The 14921-nt window shown below is 45.2% G+C and overlaps 5 protein-coding genes across 5 annotated transcripts; 1 reads left to right on the forward strand and 4 right to left on the reverse strand.

The window, feature by feature from the left end:
• Positions 1-10: 10 nt before the first annotated feature.
• LOC128732118 (mannose-1-phosphate guanyltransferase beta) lies at positions 11-1507 on the reverse strand. Its single transcript, XM_053825284.1, has one exon. It carries the CDS (start codon positions 1496-1498, stop codon positions 389-391), a length of 1110 nt encoding a protein of 369 aa, XP_053681259.1. The 5' UTR covers positions 1499-1507; the 3' UTR covers positions 11-388.
• Positions 1508-2281: 774 nt separating this feature from the next.
• LOC128720982 (geranylgeranyl transferase type-2 subunit beta) lies at positions 2282-3618 on the forward strand. Its single transcript, XM_053814720.1, has 4 exons — positions 2282-2350; positions 2421-2525; positions 2588-2947; positions 3012-3618. The coding sequence occupies exons 1-4, from the start codon at positions 2348-2350 to the stop codon at positions 3540-3542; spliced, it is 999 nt and encodes a 332-aa protein (XP_053670695.1). The 5' UTR covers positions 2282-2347; the 3' UTR covers positions 3543-3618.
• Positions 3604-4601, reverse strand: LOC128721080 (transmembrane protein 256 homolog). The gene is made up of 4 exons (XM_053814833.1): positions 4508-4601; positions 4279-4441; positions 3883-4179; positions 3604-3811 (listed from the first exon to the last, which is right to left on the reverse strand). Exons 2-4 carry the CDS (start codon positions 4369-4371, stop codon positions 3668-3670), a joined length of 534 nt encoding a protein of 177 aa, XP_053670808.1. The 5' UTR covers positions 4372-4441; positions 4508-4601; the 3' UTR covers positions 3604-3667.
• Positions 4602-4753: 152 nt separating this feature from the next.
• On the reverse strand, positions 4754-5862 carry LOC128730478 (Bardet-Biedl syndrome 5 protein homolog). Its single transcript, XM_053823526.1, is given in 2 exon segments — positions 4754-5747; positions 5807-5862. Coding segments are annotated over 2 exon segments (1050 nt in total).
• Positions 5863-6004: 142 nt separating this feature from the next.
• LOC128730477 (RNA polymerase II-associated factor 1 homolog) lies at positions 6005-7971 on the reverse strand. The gene is made up of 3 exons (XM_053823525.1): positions 7837-7971; positions 6504-7748; positions 6005-6416 (listed from the first exon to the last, which is right to left on the reverse strand). The coding sequence occupies exons 1-3, from the start codon at positions 7902-7904 to the stop codon at positions 6065-6067; spliced, it is 1665 nt and encodes a 554-aa protein (XP_053679500.1). The 5' UTR covers positions 7905-7971; the 3' UTR covers positions 6005-6064.
• Between the last annotated feature and the right edge of the window lie 6950 nt (positions 7972-14921).

Raw genomic sequence — 14921 nt, forward strand, 5'->3', positions numbered from 1 at the left:
CGTACGTTTTATTAATGTGGAATGCATATTACAAGTACATACAAGTAAAATAACACGGGAATTTGAGTTTCCTGGTAGAGAAGAATGCCAGCGTCATACTTTCTTGATTAAAATAGCTCAAATATAGCTGGAAAACCCCGAATTGCATCCCTCCACAAAAATGTCGATCAACCGATACGCGTTTTGGTTCACATATCTAATGCATTTGAAATGAGCTATCCAATTGATAAAACAATCAAATAAAACTACACAAGGAGATACGTCGCATGTTTTACGTTACCATATATCGTAGCTTATCTGAGCACTAAAACCGGTTTGCTCCCATCGATTCTATGGCAGCACAATGACGAGGTTTGGAAGTGAAATACCGAATGATGATGACCCCACTCTACATGATGATCTGCGGCTCAGGAACGCTTAATGCTATGCTTTTGTGTGGCAGCACCTGACCTCCGTTGATATAGATCTCGTCCTGAACGATCACATCTTCTCCGAGCACGGTCGTCCCTTCGAGCCGAACCCACCTTCCGACGACACATCGCCATCCGATAATGCAACTGTCTAGCCACGAATGTGATTTAATAACGGCGTCCTTAAGTATGGTACAACGCTTTATACAAACACCATCCTCGATAACAACGTTTGGACCGATCGTAACATTCGGCCCGATGCGACACCCAGCGCCGATCTTGGCCGTGGGATCTACTAGCACATTTCCCACGAAACCAGCAGGCCCGTTGTACAGCAGCTCTGGTTGCCGCTGTCGAAGCGATGTCAAATATAAGCACATTCCAGTCAGGAAATCTCGCGGCTGTCCGATGTCCATCCAGAAGCCATTCAGCTCGAAGGCGTACAGTTCCTTCTGATGGGACATCACGGGAAAGATTTCCTTCTCAATCGATGTCGGTTTTAGTTCGATGCGCGACAGGACTGACGGATTGAGCACGTACATGCCAGCGTTGATTTTGTTGCTCACGAACTCCTGAGGCTTTTCGATGAAGCTCTTGATGCAGCCATCGTCAGCATAGAGCACCACGCCATACTTCGATGGCTCCTCGACACGTGTCACGACAATCGTGCCCTCGCGCCCATGCCGTCGGTGAAACTGTTCCAAATCTTTGAAAGGAAAATCGCAAATGATATCCGAGTTCAGCACGAAGAACGGTTCTGTGCTTTCAGACAGGATGGATTTAGCCAATGCTAATGGTCCAGCCGTGCCGAGTGGTTCTGTTTCATGAGAGAAGATTAGCTTCACACCAAGGCGCTCCACCTGGGCGGACAATTCCGCTTCCATCTGCTCGGCGCGGTACGAAACGGCTAGAATGACCTGCGTCACTCCTGCTTCAACGAGGGCCTCAATCTGATGCAGTAAGATCGGCTTGTTGGCGAATTCAACCAGTGGTTTTGGAGTGCTCAATGTTAGCGGCCGAAGGCGAGTGCCGTACCCTCCGACAAGAATTAACGCTCGCATTCCATTTCCCTTGCCAGCAACGCCCATTTTGATGATTTGAATTCCTTTCCCCAATAACTGTTATACTCCCGATATTATGCTCTCAGTAGATCGAGTCACGTTGTTGAACGTGTTATGTTGGCGTGTATGTTTTTCTAACGTAAGTAGATTTTTCTTCGCTACGTACTCTTTCAGAGTGATAACCGCAGATCCCAATAACTGCTACTTCTTAGAGCACTTTACACGTGAAGGTTTCCGAAAATTGCAACAGTCTTTCAGAAAACTGAACTACACTACTTAGCAACGATGGGTTATCTTTGTTGTGCAAGTTTCAGCGACTCAGCGGAAAAACGTACGTTGCACGTAGTGAATCATTTGATCAGATGTTTACTTTGTTTTTTGTCAGTGTAAGAAATTTGTAATCAAATTCAGTGTTGGTTAGCTTGACGTTCATTGGAACATCGTTTCACTTTGCTGTCATTTGTGACCCACGACACAGGCTAGCTGACTGTGCACGGGTGCTAGCAGGGGTTTTCAACATCTGTGCAGTTCTGTTCTTCAATGCACATACTATCCATTAAGGTTATTTATGTTTAATCTAGGTTCTACACTAACCTTACTTTTGTTTTTGAATATTTATACTGAATATTATTTTCTAATATTCTCACCCAAATGTTAGCCTATTTTTTAACATAGACCGCCATCTCAGTACTTTGAGTCTGCAAAGAGAAAGGGAATCAGTTAAAAGCGACGTAAATCGAGTGCTTATGAATTTGACATTTATTTGTTATTCTAAGGTCATTCGCCATCTATTGTATCGTGCAGAGAATCTCACACCAGATTGAGCTCGTCACTGGTTTTCTAGGCAACACACCTGAAAGCAATTTTTCTCACAAAATGGTACGCTACAACCAAGGGGAAAATATTTTCTTTTCCAACTTTCCTCCATTACTATGCCCTTTATTTACAGGCCTTCGTTTCGAATGATGTGAGGATAGCCGATGATTCAAGGGAATTGTACTTTAATAAGCACATCGATTACATAGCAAATCATGGCAACGACAAGAACGATTATGTGAGTATCCCTTTGTTCCTATCATTATCCATCGCTGATATTCCGTTTTCTACTCGATGTAGGAGTATTGCATGACCGAATTCCTTCGAATGTCCGGCATCTACTGGGGTGTGACGGGTTTAGATCTTATGAACGAACTGGATCGACTGGATAAGCAGCTAATCATAGATTTCGTGAAAAAATGTCAATGTCCGGTAACGGGTGGTATATCCGCATGTGAAGGTCACGATCCACACATGCTGTACACGCTCAGTGCCGTTCAAATTCTGATCATTTATGATTGCCTGGATGCCATCGATGTGGATATGGTGGCAAAATATGTGGCCTCACTGCAACAATTAGATGGAAGCTTCTTTGGAGATAAGTGGGGAGAAGTGGACACACGGTTCTCATTTTGCGCAGTTGCTATTTTGAGCTTGATCGTAAGTGCTTTGGGCTCGCTAATACATTTTTCCTGTATCTAAATTATTACCAATTACATTCCAGGGCCGAATGGACGTAATGGATGTGGATAAAGCCGTCAACTTTGTAATGTCATGCTGCAATTCAGACGGAGGCTTTGGTTCGAAACCCAATGCCGAAAGTCACGCCGGGCTTATTTATTGCTGTGTCGGGTTCCTATCGATAACGGATCAGCTGCACCGACTGGATTGCGAACGCCTGGCATGGTGGTTATGCGAACGACAGCTTCCTAGTGGCGGTCTAAACGGGCGACCCGAGAAACTACCAGACGTGTGCTATTCCTGGTGGGTGTTGGCTTCCTTGACGATCATCGGACGGTTGCATTGGATCAGTGCGGAAAAGTTGGAAAATTTCATTCTCTCCTGCCAGGACGCCGAAACTGGTGGGTTTGCCGATCGAACCGGAAATCTACCAGATATTTTCCACACGCTCTTTGGGTTGGGCGCGCTCTCATTGCTCGGTGATAAACGATTGAAGCCGGTTAATCCCACATTCTGCATGCCGCAGTACGTTATTGATCGGTGTCGATTGAACCCAAGAGTAATAACGCTTTAAAAAGAACGAACTTGCAATAGATTTATTGTGTACCAAACAAAATTTTACAGTCAACATGAAATAAGTAAATTATAACCCAAAGTTTTATTACTAATTTTGTGTTATTCTTATGAGCTGGGAAGTTCTTACAAAACAAACGAAAGCCATCCGAAGATGAGCAAAAAACCACCCATCGGCGTTAGTTTCACAACGCGACGATCGTTACTGAACGCGACATAGTAGCAAGAGCCGCAGAATAACGTCATTCCGAGTCCCATTAGTGTCGCCGTCTGAGGAATAGAGCATGTAGAAAAATTATTTTCCTTTCTTTTTCCGCTAGATGCGCCATACTGCTTCTTACCAATACCGGACGTCTGGCAAGAGGGGCCGCCAGCAACGCCAAGGAATGGATGAAGTGGTAGCGGTTGGTCATTTCGAAAATTTGCTTCGGATCACGTTCCTTAACGTCATCGTTGGGAATGAAATGATAGTGGGCACCGTACGCGCCCAATATTACAGCCATAGCTCCACTGAAACCGGCCAGTTTCAGCACGTATCGGTTATGGCCCAAAATTTTCCACAATGGAGGCAAAACTTGCTGGACCGCGCTGGAGGAATGGGTTACCGCAGTTTGCGCAATGGCCTTTGGCTTGAGTCCCTAGATTGGAGAACAAGTGGATATTTTATTTCCGTTTCGTGCGGAACACCATAACCGAACAGAATATTTACAGGACATAGTGAAACATGCAATACATACCACGATCCTCGCTCCATGTGAAGCCATTGACCACATACTGTTCGATACAGGGTTGTTGAAGAGAACGTAATTAACAGCGTCGTTTAAGCCCATCGCAACACAGTTTTGTTTCGTTCGTAGAACAAGCGTTGAAGGTTTTTAATATTTGCCGAAGCAGGATGTCCTTAAAAGTTGTCAAAGGTTTGATAGTCAACTTTCACCTCGCGACCTACGTAGATTCAATGCTTACAGAACAAGTGTTGTTTTCTTCTTTGTTGGTTAAGAATACGAATCATTTAAGACGTACGGAATTTTGTAAAACTCTCCGCTAGGAAGTAAACCGGCTGAACCACCGCTCACAGCGTGCACTTCTGTTCATCAAATGTCAACTTTGACATGAGCATTTTTATTTGAATTTCATTGTAGCGAAATCGTGCTCGTTAATTTCAGCACTGGTTTTCAGGCTGGTGCGAGTTGCAAGACTGCAGAATGCAAATTACGTTTTCTACTGGGAAGGCAGTACATCCCACAAATCTTTAATAGTGTAGCCATCCTTAAGAGACTCCATCGCAAAACCAAGTTCTTTGCAATAGAAAGGTTTTCGTTTAGTCCCCGGTGCGTCACATGCGTTCGTATCGGCCAGGTAGGCAGTAAACTTGGAATTGATCTCGCTTCCAACAGTAGAATCAAGTTCCTCGATATCATCGTTCAATTCTGTCGCTGGACGAGCTACATCGGCCGGAGCTTTATAAAACACTCCGAACACAGGGGTCTCGGTGTATACACTGTGCAATGAAAGCAACTCTTTGTATACGTCTCGCAAACGTTCTGGGGGATCTATACGAAAGCCCAGGACATACGAACCGCCCGTTTCGAGGGTCTGGATCACTAGGGCTTGTCCGTATTTTGATTCACGGATGCGCAAACTTCCTATCTGCATGTACGGCAGGGATATGTTGAAGCTATTATTCATTTCGGCGTACCACACTATTCGAACATTACTGATGATCAGTATACCGAGATTCCCTTGGTCACTCGAAAGGTTCCAGACGCCGTTGATGGTGTTGAAGATCTGTTCTTGTGGTTGAACCTGCAGCTGACCTGACATCACTATTGAGGAGCGCAGCTTCAGTTCTCGATATATGGTCGAACCCTGGTAGAGACGATATATGTCGAAAATAGAGGCAAAGTGCTTCGAATTCATTGCCATTAGATTCGTAAAGATAAACTCAAAACGCGAATTTGATCCCACACAGAGTATGTACAAAGCTTGAGTGGTACCTCGGAGCTTCGATACGACCGTTTTGGTGTTCATTGTCAGTATACAGGAGTATCCGATGGACAAGCTAAATCGATGGGAAGTCACCGAGTACCATATGACGCGCAAATTGGTAGCCAGAATTCGCCCACAATCACCTCTGTTTCCTTTGGTATCTTCAACGGAATCCAACACATCGAGAATGACCTCGCCACTGCGGATTGTTTTATAACTAAGCCCCGTCGTAGTATTAGTTTGGTTTAGCATCAATCAACCTTCAAGCCTACTTACATAGAGGATATGTCGAATTTAACTTCTCTATCTTCCCAAATTGGTTTTTGATTCATTGCGATCACCGTATAATGTACAATTAATCAAGTCTTATGAGAAGAAAACGAACTTCTAAATGCAACCTCTATTTTGTTATGATTTGATGCCGTTACTAGGGCAACAGGCTACACAACGTCAATGTCAAAGGCTTCGTTTTCTGGGTCATAGAAACAAAATGCTCGTTTATTCATCGAGTATAGAAACGTTGATGGTAGAAATTTAGTCGGAATCACTACCAGAATGGCTGGCGGATCCACTTCGAGAACCTCTGTTGTTGGGTGTACCAGAACGGCTGCGAGAACCGGACCCCGAACGAGAACCAGATCCCGACCGGGATCGTGAACGGGAACGCGATACGGAACGAGATCGAGAGCGTGATGCAGATCCCCGGCCGGAGCCCGAGCGGGATCGCGAACGGGACCGAGATCCACTGCGGCTTCGACTGCGCGTGGGCGAACGACTTCTGGATCCACTGCGACTACGGCTTCCAGATCCGCTTCGACTGCGGCTGTCTGATTTCGAACGACTACGGCTTCTGGACACCGATCTCGACTGTGATCTTGTGCCCGATCTGAGAAATAGTAATAAACAGAATGTTTAGTATACCATGTGAAAAAAACATGCAGGTGTTAAGAAAATGTAAATGAAAATCGTTTACCTAGACCTCGATCTAGACTGAGACGAGCCCGACCGTTTCGATACCTGGGATCTGGATCGAGAACGACTTCTCCGATCCTCACGATTTGCCTTTTCTTCGTCATTTTCTTTACCGTCACCTGTCTGTGTCTGGCTTCCTTGCATGTCTTCTTCATCTTCTTCCTCTTCCTCCTCCTCTTCAATATCTTCTTCATCCTCTTCACCCGGAGGTTCGAGCTGTCGCTCGCGATAGCGTTGCATGCGGTGTTCGGATGCATTCAGAGGCCGGTGCTTTACCACCAACTTCGTGTTACTTTGCTGCTGAGCGTTTTTCTGACGTCGCTTACTCAATCGTACTCTAGTCTCCAATTCGTTGTAATAAATTCCGTCCTGGCGCAGCACGAGATAATAATTTTCTTCGTAACCCTTGGAGGCCTTGCTCTTGACGTTCCAGTTGTACTCGCGTGCCATCTTGTACTCGTACTCTTCGTCGTCCTCGTACAACGTCTCATTGACCAAATCGCGTCGACGCTTCTCGAGGGTGTCCTCGGTTGGCAAGAAGTAGGCCACAAACTGCTCACCACTCTCATCCATCACACCTCGGATCATGGCCTGAGACATTTCCTCGATTTGGGCCGGTATATTTTTGCCACTTGGAGCCGGATCAGAATCGAAAATGACCTGAGCGCACGGATACTTCCAGTTTGCAAAGTCCGGAAAGACTGGCATGACTTCCACCGGCGTAACTCCTGGCTTGCTGTAGTGCGTAGTGATCGTTTTCGTGTTGTCTTCGAATGTTTTCTCGATCGCTTTAATTTGCGCCTCACGATCCATGTAGAGTGTTTCTTCACGCAAACTTTTCTTGACATTGAAACCAACTTTTGCCTCAACTTTTTCCATCGTTTGTGGATTGAAGCGCGTTTGTTCGGTGGAAATATATTCCGACTTGCGCAACCAAGACACGCTCTTTGCATGTCGGCTGCTTCGCATCGAATCTTGCGGAGTATGAATGTCTTCCTCGAGCAACTTTTCGTCTGCTGGGTCCAGCTGGGCAGTATGATCAATTTGATACAGATCACGATTGATCAAATCGATCGTGACGCCCAGATCATGCTCGGTAAGCACCTCGTAGCGATAGTTACGCTCCAACGAGGTTGGATTGTATTGGATGAACCGGTCATTTTCGAACGGGTAAGTGATGAACTTCAAATCGAAAGGAATATCTGGGAGTGTGTTGCAATACTTCACACGAGATATCAGCTCTGACCTACATGGAAAATCACCCAAATGCAAGCCATTATACAATAAGTGGACTCCCTGCTGTGTGGTGAGTTGAGCTAAAACTCCTAACATACCTGCGTTCTTGTTGTCGAACGGGCCTTTTATCGACCCCGTTTGCTCCGTTTTGCACCGTTGGAGCCATCGTAGTTTTCCCGACGCTATTATTGTGTCTTATTAATTCCTCTAATTGTTTTGATTAATGAAATCCTCTGTGGTCGTTTAGTCCATGTTGATGTAACATAACCTAGAAATAAACTATAAACAACACATGAAAAATGGCAAAAAACCAAAAGTTACAACATCGACTAGACTAGAATTTTAAGAAATGCGACATTACAGCTTCAGATTACAATCACAAACGCTAATATATCGCTTTAGATATAACTGCTGTTTTTAAGCAAAGGAAAATATAAGACGTGAAGCAATCGTATCCAAACAAATGTAAGAATGGAGTTCGTGACTCATCAAGCCGGACAGATATCACATTCACAATCAACATAATAGTAATCTACACAATATTGGTATATACTTATGATCTATAAGCGGAAAAACAGCGCAATTTACTTTTAATGCAGGAAAGGTAAAATAATATTTTTACCGCGTCCGCAGCTGCTCGATAATTTCACCCCAACTAAACACTCGCACACGAAAGCTAATTTGACATTTGACGTTCTGAATGTCAAAAAAGGTCACAGAGTGTTGCTATAAAACTTACAACTATTTACCATAATGTAAAAATTTCAAAAAATTATCATATTATATTATCACTATCTGAATAAGCATACAATGTTTCGTTTGCAACATGTCCAGCTTGATCCTATATGTTGATTATTAGCAATTTATAACGTTCATAATAAGAAGTAAAAGTTTATCACGATTTATTGGTTGCCAACGTTGGTTGGAACGGCTCAGAGCCACTCTCTAGCGTAGACACTCCAAGGAGCAGGGAACCTAGTTAAGTTATCAACTAAGATGACAATATGTATATTAGCATTTTAAGTGGAATAAACACAACATATTTTAAGTTCTTAAAAAAAAAATTGGTTGCCAACATCCACCAATGTTAGACAAGTATAAATGAGTTTCATGTGTTGAATGGGAATGTTGTATTTAGTTTTGTTGTTCATTAATTTTCGTTTTATGTTACAATCGACGTAATACTTATTAGCCCAAAAGATGTATTATGAAATAAATTGCAGAAGAACATAGCTCAGAATTTTCAACAAACGTGTTTAACTATCGAAGGGCTTTCTATGGCTTTTGATTTTAATGTAATCCTATTCAGGAGATGAAACTTAGAGTAAAGTTATAATTTACTAAGCAAATTGTATCTAACTCCTCCTTCATGTGCCTTTCCTCCACATCTTTACGCACACCATGGTTTAATTCGCCAGCCGGTGTGCCTTCACGTGCGCAGCTTCCGTTCAAGTTGTTGCCGTTTGGGAGAGGAAGTGTTTCAATTTGTAAATTGAAGAAACCGCCACGTACTCCCTCGTCGCGGGAAGTTGCTTGTAAATCGGTGTTCTGAAGAAACCCCAGAGAAAACGCTCTTGCTGACGTTTATTGCTCATATATACTGCGTGTTCCGTCGCACGAAAACCTTGCAAGGAGCTGCAGCTCGCGCCAGACAACGACCATGAGACCACGGTACCCGAATGTCGTGGTGAGAACATGTACAAAGTTTCCCAAGGCAAAAGTTTTTCCATGCGCGAGGCGCAGCTAACGCCGTCAGATGGTACTACATCCTAAAGAGTTCCACAGGCGGAGGACGACTACGTATCACTTTTGAAAGTTTCAGATTCTTAGACGCTACCCGGTCGGTGTGTCATCCGCAGTGAACGGAAATGTGCAAGGATACGTGTATCAATCGTCTTGGGTTCCTTGGGTAGATGTTTCTTCTCATTCATCTCATTTCCACGCAACCAGCTTAGGCGCATGAGACCGGAAACAATCGAAAACAACATAAACTTTTGTCCCATTGCTTCAGAAAGCGTCACCGGTTTGTGCTACAGCAGCACCATTAGCCCTGGGATTAATATAAGAGCATCTCTCCCATTATGCTTCTTTCGGTTATGCTTTCGTCGGTTAAATAACAAGGTTAAAGCTGCACCCATGGCACTCGTTATGCGCTGGTTCAAAGGCTATAGTATATCTGCATGGATGCATCAACAATGCGTTCGAATGATTTCATCCCCCAATCAACTATTTTCTAATATATCAATAGGTAGAATCGAAATAGTGTATTCCCCGTGTATTGAAACAATCTGTATTGTATGAAGTTCCAGTCGTGGTAAACTCTTTTAGCTTGTTGTTCACGTTGGAGTTGGGATAATTTTCGTCGAATGAAAATGTCAACGGCGGTAAATTTTACCCCCAAAACAATGGAAACACCCGTGGATAACAACAACACCGACCTTAACAACATCACCCAAGGTCGGGGAAGATGGCCGTCGGGGATCTGCTCTGTCTTTGCGTGCACCTAATTTTCTTTTATTTCCGCTTTGATGAAGGGAAAGTTTTCCTTGTGACGGGAAAGGCGGGCGAAACGCTTGAACATTGTAAAAGCGTTTAGAGGGCAAAAAAAAGGGGAGCAAAAGAAAAAACGCGTTAAAACACATTTCGAGGTGTGAATTTAATCGTGTTTAATTATGTCCTTTCGGGGTGTGAACAAAGGCAAGGTTTTCCACCGTTCATATTTTTTTGCGCAATCTTATCCTCGTCCCGAAGAATCTGCTACAGCAAGCGTGGCGAAGGAGTTAAGCGGAGGATGCCTTCCTACGTGAGCCCTTCTTTTTGTGTTCGGTTTTGGAGCACCAAGTACCAAGCCCCAAGTCACGATTGTGCGAATGTCAGTGCAGTGTTTTATAGGACAAGGAAATCCGCATTCAGCTGGACGCCTTTAAAGCACCCAGAATGCCTGTTGTGGTGATTTTTTTGTCTTTCTTTCATTTGAGTGGATTTTTCTTCTTTACGGATCCACCTCGGATCCTATGAAAATTGCTTCGTTTGTTTGCATACGCCAAGATTGGCTTTAGAGGATGAAAAGAATATAGCTGCAAGCCTCGGCTCAACAGGAAAACGATTTTAAGAGAGCAGAATAACAAAAAAACACGCCTAGCGGAAAAATTTAATAAAGCACACGCTTCCGAAGTTTGTAAAGTGCTTGTGGCGGCACTTTAATTGACTCTGGCTTCAAAACTCTGGTGTTGTCATATCCACACGATGGCAAACGATGGATATGCGTTGGAGAACATCCGCTAGTTTCGTTTACTGTTGTTGCTTGCCAACTCCAGCAAGAACCAGCGAGTCATTCTTCCAGCTCATTTCCACGATGGCCCTGTAGGCGCAACACCGTATGCCTTTTTCACGTGTGCACCTCAGCTGCTCCAATGGACAATGAAGTGCTCCAATGGACATTTGGTGCGTAATGTTTTGTAATTCTGTTATAGAATTATAAGACATTTTTGCACCCAAAAGCACGCCCGGGAGGGAAATGATTAGTATTTTAAAAAAACGGTTTCGGCATTGATTTGGAATTTACGATAAATAACACGGTACTTGATCTGTGTGAGCTCCAGTGTGGTGCCATCAGCCATATCGCCCGTGCATATGGCAGAAAACAGCGGTACAGGCTGCTGGAAAAGCTCAACTCGGTCGCCACGGAGTCAAAAAGAGGCCGCATCAATTTTCTTGCACATTTTCCAATGTGCACCCCGCTGGGTGCGTCCATCCGGAGCGTGGAACAATGATTGTCCAATTATTCACCACCGTAATGGACCGTCTGCAGAGAGCGCAAAGCAAGCATGCTGGTGTTCCGTTGACCGGGCCTGGATTAGTGGCCATCGACGGGTGCCAGGGACTGTGTACGTGTTTTTATTGATCGATGTAATTGATTTTGGGCAATATGAGCCTACCGTGGGCTTTGTGTGGCTTCCGTGCACGATCGCGTGGCTGCTAGCCTGCGAGGGGTGTCGGCACCAGAGTTTCCCGCGGGCCCAAAATTCGAACCCACCGTACCCGTTATGGCAGCCAGCTAAAGGGGTTCGTTCTGAATGTATCATAAACATGGAAATTTTATTATTAAATTACGTCCGGTTTCAATTCGGCGGCTTGTGCAATTTGCTCTGTTGAGGGTCGGGCTGGGGCAAGCAGGTCAATGATCAAACGAAGAGCATTCACACAATCGCTGTTCCGACTCGTGCTCCCGTCGACACTCCCACTGGAATGGTTCGTCCTGCAACCCACCAGAGTCTGAGGATCCCGATCGAATTTGAGCCAAATTGAGTACGGCCCATTTAACCGTTTCCCGGCTATTGCTAATCAGCAAAAATGCGAACGAATGGTGTTCCGAATCGCGTTCAGCCGCACCTTCCCGCACCTAGTACACCACTTTCCTCCCCCACCCCCCACCCACTACCACCACCATAAACAATCCCGGTCAGAGGATGGCCGGCGGCATTTCGGATAAAATAATGCGGTCTGGGTGATTAGGTTAAAACATAATATTGTATGGTTGTGCCAACGAGCCTCTCCACCAGTAGGCCGGTCTGCATGTCCCGACGGTTGCCATGGCGCAGTGTCAGAAGAGTGTTGCGGGAACGTGCGTGCGTGCGTGTGTTCGCACGTGTTCGAGTGTGGCTCAAAATAAAGGCTCTTACAATTAATTTAACAACATTGCACTCGAGGCATTGTTGCGAGCAAAGGTTTGCGGTTTCGTTCGAACTGCACTTTGTTTCTCTCTCTCTCTCTCTCTCTCTCTCTCTCTCTCAAATATGTTCTCTTTCCGAGTATCTTTCTGTCTAGTGTCTGGTTCTGCCCAGTTGTACCGTTTGTTGCCATTTTGTTCTCATTTTTATTGTGTAAATCAGGAATGGCAGATGCGGGAAGAAATGCACCCGGGGTCGGGAAAACAGGAGCGTTGTTATTTCACGAACACTTGGATGTGATGAAAAGGCTTATTACATGTGCCAGTTACGATAATGAAAGCATTTGTCTCGGAGCAAGCCCAAAGGCATTGAAATAGTTGCTGTTTATTGTACGACACGTCGCTTACAATCAGCCCATAGTCAATTGACATGCAAAAGTTACCCTGCCGGACAAATGAGTTGTGGGTAAATAATGAAAATCTGTTGTTTGCAACTTATTAGAGAGCCGTTGGAATATACGCTGTACGGAGCGCTTCGTTGTTACAATCTACAGAGGTATGACAGCATAAATAAGTACGAACTATTGACTGTGATAACCATGAGCTCATATCATGTGGAGCGTTGCCACCGCACCATAACCAACGGAAGACCATGTACCTTGCTACCAGAAATTCTGCCAAATTGCCGATTCACTTTTCTAACTCATTCATCCACCCTAACCGCATAAAAAACTGTACAAAAACAAAACTGAAATAAAAGCATAAACTTGTTTTGTGCCCAATAAAACAACATCTACTACCACCGCGAGGGAGAAATCAGGCTGCATTGTGCAGTCACCGCCATATGAGTGCTGCAGCTTAGTTTTGTGTTAACGTCAACGAAAGTCTTGGCTCACGGGATGCAGCGCTTGTTTGAGAACGTCCCCAGCGTGTCCTGCGTCATACCCGGCGAAGAAAATGAGTGTGACTTCCGAAGCGCATTGTAAGCTCTCTCTCATCTCGAGGCGAAACGCACCGCGCGGAACATCGATCCGGTGGCAAGGTTGAACAGTGAGGGTTCAAAGGGTTTGCTGGGGAATGCAAAATACCGCTGGTGGTGACAGACGCGGTGACAAGACAACCGCAGTGTCGATAGGGATGCCTTCCATGGCCGGGGGAAGCTCAGAAAGCTCGACCGGGAACGGTTCGGAAAATGAAATGCAAACTTGGGGGCAGATGTTATCAGCATAAAATTTTGTGAGTTTTCCTGACAGTCGCAATGAGCTGTGTGTGTGTGTGTGTGTTTTTTTTTTATTTTCGTTTCCACCCCAACTTTCCATACTGTTGTTGTTGCTCTTCTGCAGTGCTCTATTGTCGTTCCGTTCTGAGAAGCGACCGAAAGCTCAGCACAGTGGAGAGGGAGCAAGTTCATACACCCACAACTAGCAGATTACCGACGGATAATGCCCGCAGCACGTGTGCTTATCGTGACTCGGAATAGCGCTGTTAAAAGGTCGGAAAAGGGGAAAAACTGAACGCATCGCTCTGCGGAAAAGAATGGCTGCCTCGTGATCCCTGTCAAAGATGATAATGGGAATTTATAGAATTTCCATCATGCAACCCTCCATCCTCAGTGAATGGATTCCGCAGGGATCGTAGGGAGCCAGCGATTCGTTCTATCCATTGCACTTGCTTTGCCAAGGACCCGAGATGACTCGCCGCTGGAAACGACGCAGAGTGAGATTTTTCTGCCACACTCTCGCCACCGAAAAGGGCGCTGAGCAAACTCATTATAATGTTAATTTGAGCGCGAAAACAAAATAAATGGCGTTCGAAACCGGTGCCGAGTTTGGGCAGTGCTTCTGGAAGCGAAATTTCGCTGCCGGACGATACACAGCAACCGAAGGGGATTTGGGAAAGTAAATAAACGACAGGCGAACGTGAGGCGGAACGGGTCCGGAATGACGAGGACAAACATTCTCCCGACCCAGACCAATCGGCGTTGGAGCCGATTCTTTGTTTTTCCTCCGCGTGCCATGATCCTTCCGAAGAGGTGTCAACATCCACAGAAGCTTTGGCGTTGTTTTTCCGCCTCTTTAGCCGCACCGGCCGAACCTGGGGACTGACTGACTGGTGGCCGCACTGACGGTTCGCAAGAAAACAAAAGCATGTCTCGAAAGCAATAAGTCGGCACGAGTACGTTTCCGCCCGGAAGCGTCGGCGTGCTCTTTTTTTGCTTTTTCTCCCGGTTTTTTTTGTGGCCCTATAATTCGTTAGACAACTGGCCACTGGAAATAGTTACTCGAGCCGTGTTTACATGGGTGTGGGAGGAAGAAGAGGAGAGGGTGAAAAAAAAACACCCACAGCCTCTTTCCATAAACTACCGAGACCGTGAAGTTAACAGTCGGTGTCGTCGCGTGTAGCCTGTGAGGAAGGTGCCGAAAGTTGCCAAACATTTGCATACTATTTCTTGGGTGAAATTGGTCCCGAGTTCTCGACCAGCGGACCGGTTCGATGTAAGAGCTGAAACTCGTC

The sequence above is a fragment of the Anopheles nili genome, chromosome 2, assembly GCF_943737925.1.
Source record: "Anopheles nili chromosome 2, idAnoNiliSN_F5_01, whole genome shotgun sequence".
Classification (NCBI taxonomy): Eukaryota; Metazoa; Arthropoda; class Insecta; order Diptera; family Culicidae; genus Anopheles; species Anopheles nili.

Excerpts from the sequence above, each read along its gene's own strand:
- LOC128730477 (XM_053823525.1), bottom strand. The coding sequence starts at position 7,904 with ATGGCTCCAACGGTGCAAAACGGAGCAAACGGGGTCGATAAAAGGCCC. Across the intron at positions 7,749-7,836 it reads GTTCGACAACAAGAACGCAG|GTCAGAGCTGATATCTCGTG; the intron begins GTATGTTAGGAG and ends TTTTCCATGTAG. Across the intron at positions 6,417-6,503 it reads CAGTCTAGATCGAGGTCTAG|ATCGGGCACAAGATCACAGT; the intron begins GTAAACGATTTT and ends ACTATTTCTCAG.
- LOC128720982 (XM_053814720.1), top strand. Across the intron at positions 2,526-2,587 it reads GCAACGACAAGAACGATTAT|GAGTATTGCATGACCGAATT; the intron begins GTGAGTATCCCT and ends TACTCGATGTAG. Across the intron at positions 2,948-3,011 it reads TTGCTATTTTGAGCTTGATC|GGCCGAATGGACGTAATGGA; the intron begins GTAAGTGCTTTG and ends ATTACATTCCAG.
- LOC128732118 (XM_053825284.1), bottom strand. The coding sequence starts at position 1,498 with ATGGGCGTTGCTGGCAAGGGAAATGGAATGCGAGCGTTAATTCTTGTC.
- LOC128721080 (XM_053814833.1), bottom strand. The coding sequence starts at position 4,371 with ATGGGCTTAAACGACGCTGTTAATTACGTTCTCTTCAACAACCCTGTA. Across the intron at positions 4,180-4,278 it reads CACATGGAGCGAGGATCGTG|GGACTCAAGCCAAAGGCCAT; the intron begins GTATGTATTGCA and ends TCTCCAATCTAG. Across the intron at positions 3,812-3,882 it reads TTGCCAGACGTCCGGTATTG|ACGGCGACACTAATGGGACT; the intron begins GTAAGAAGCAGT and ends TCTATTCCTCAG.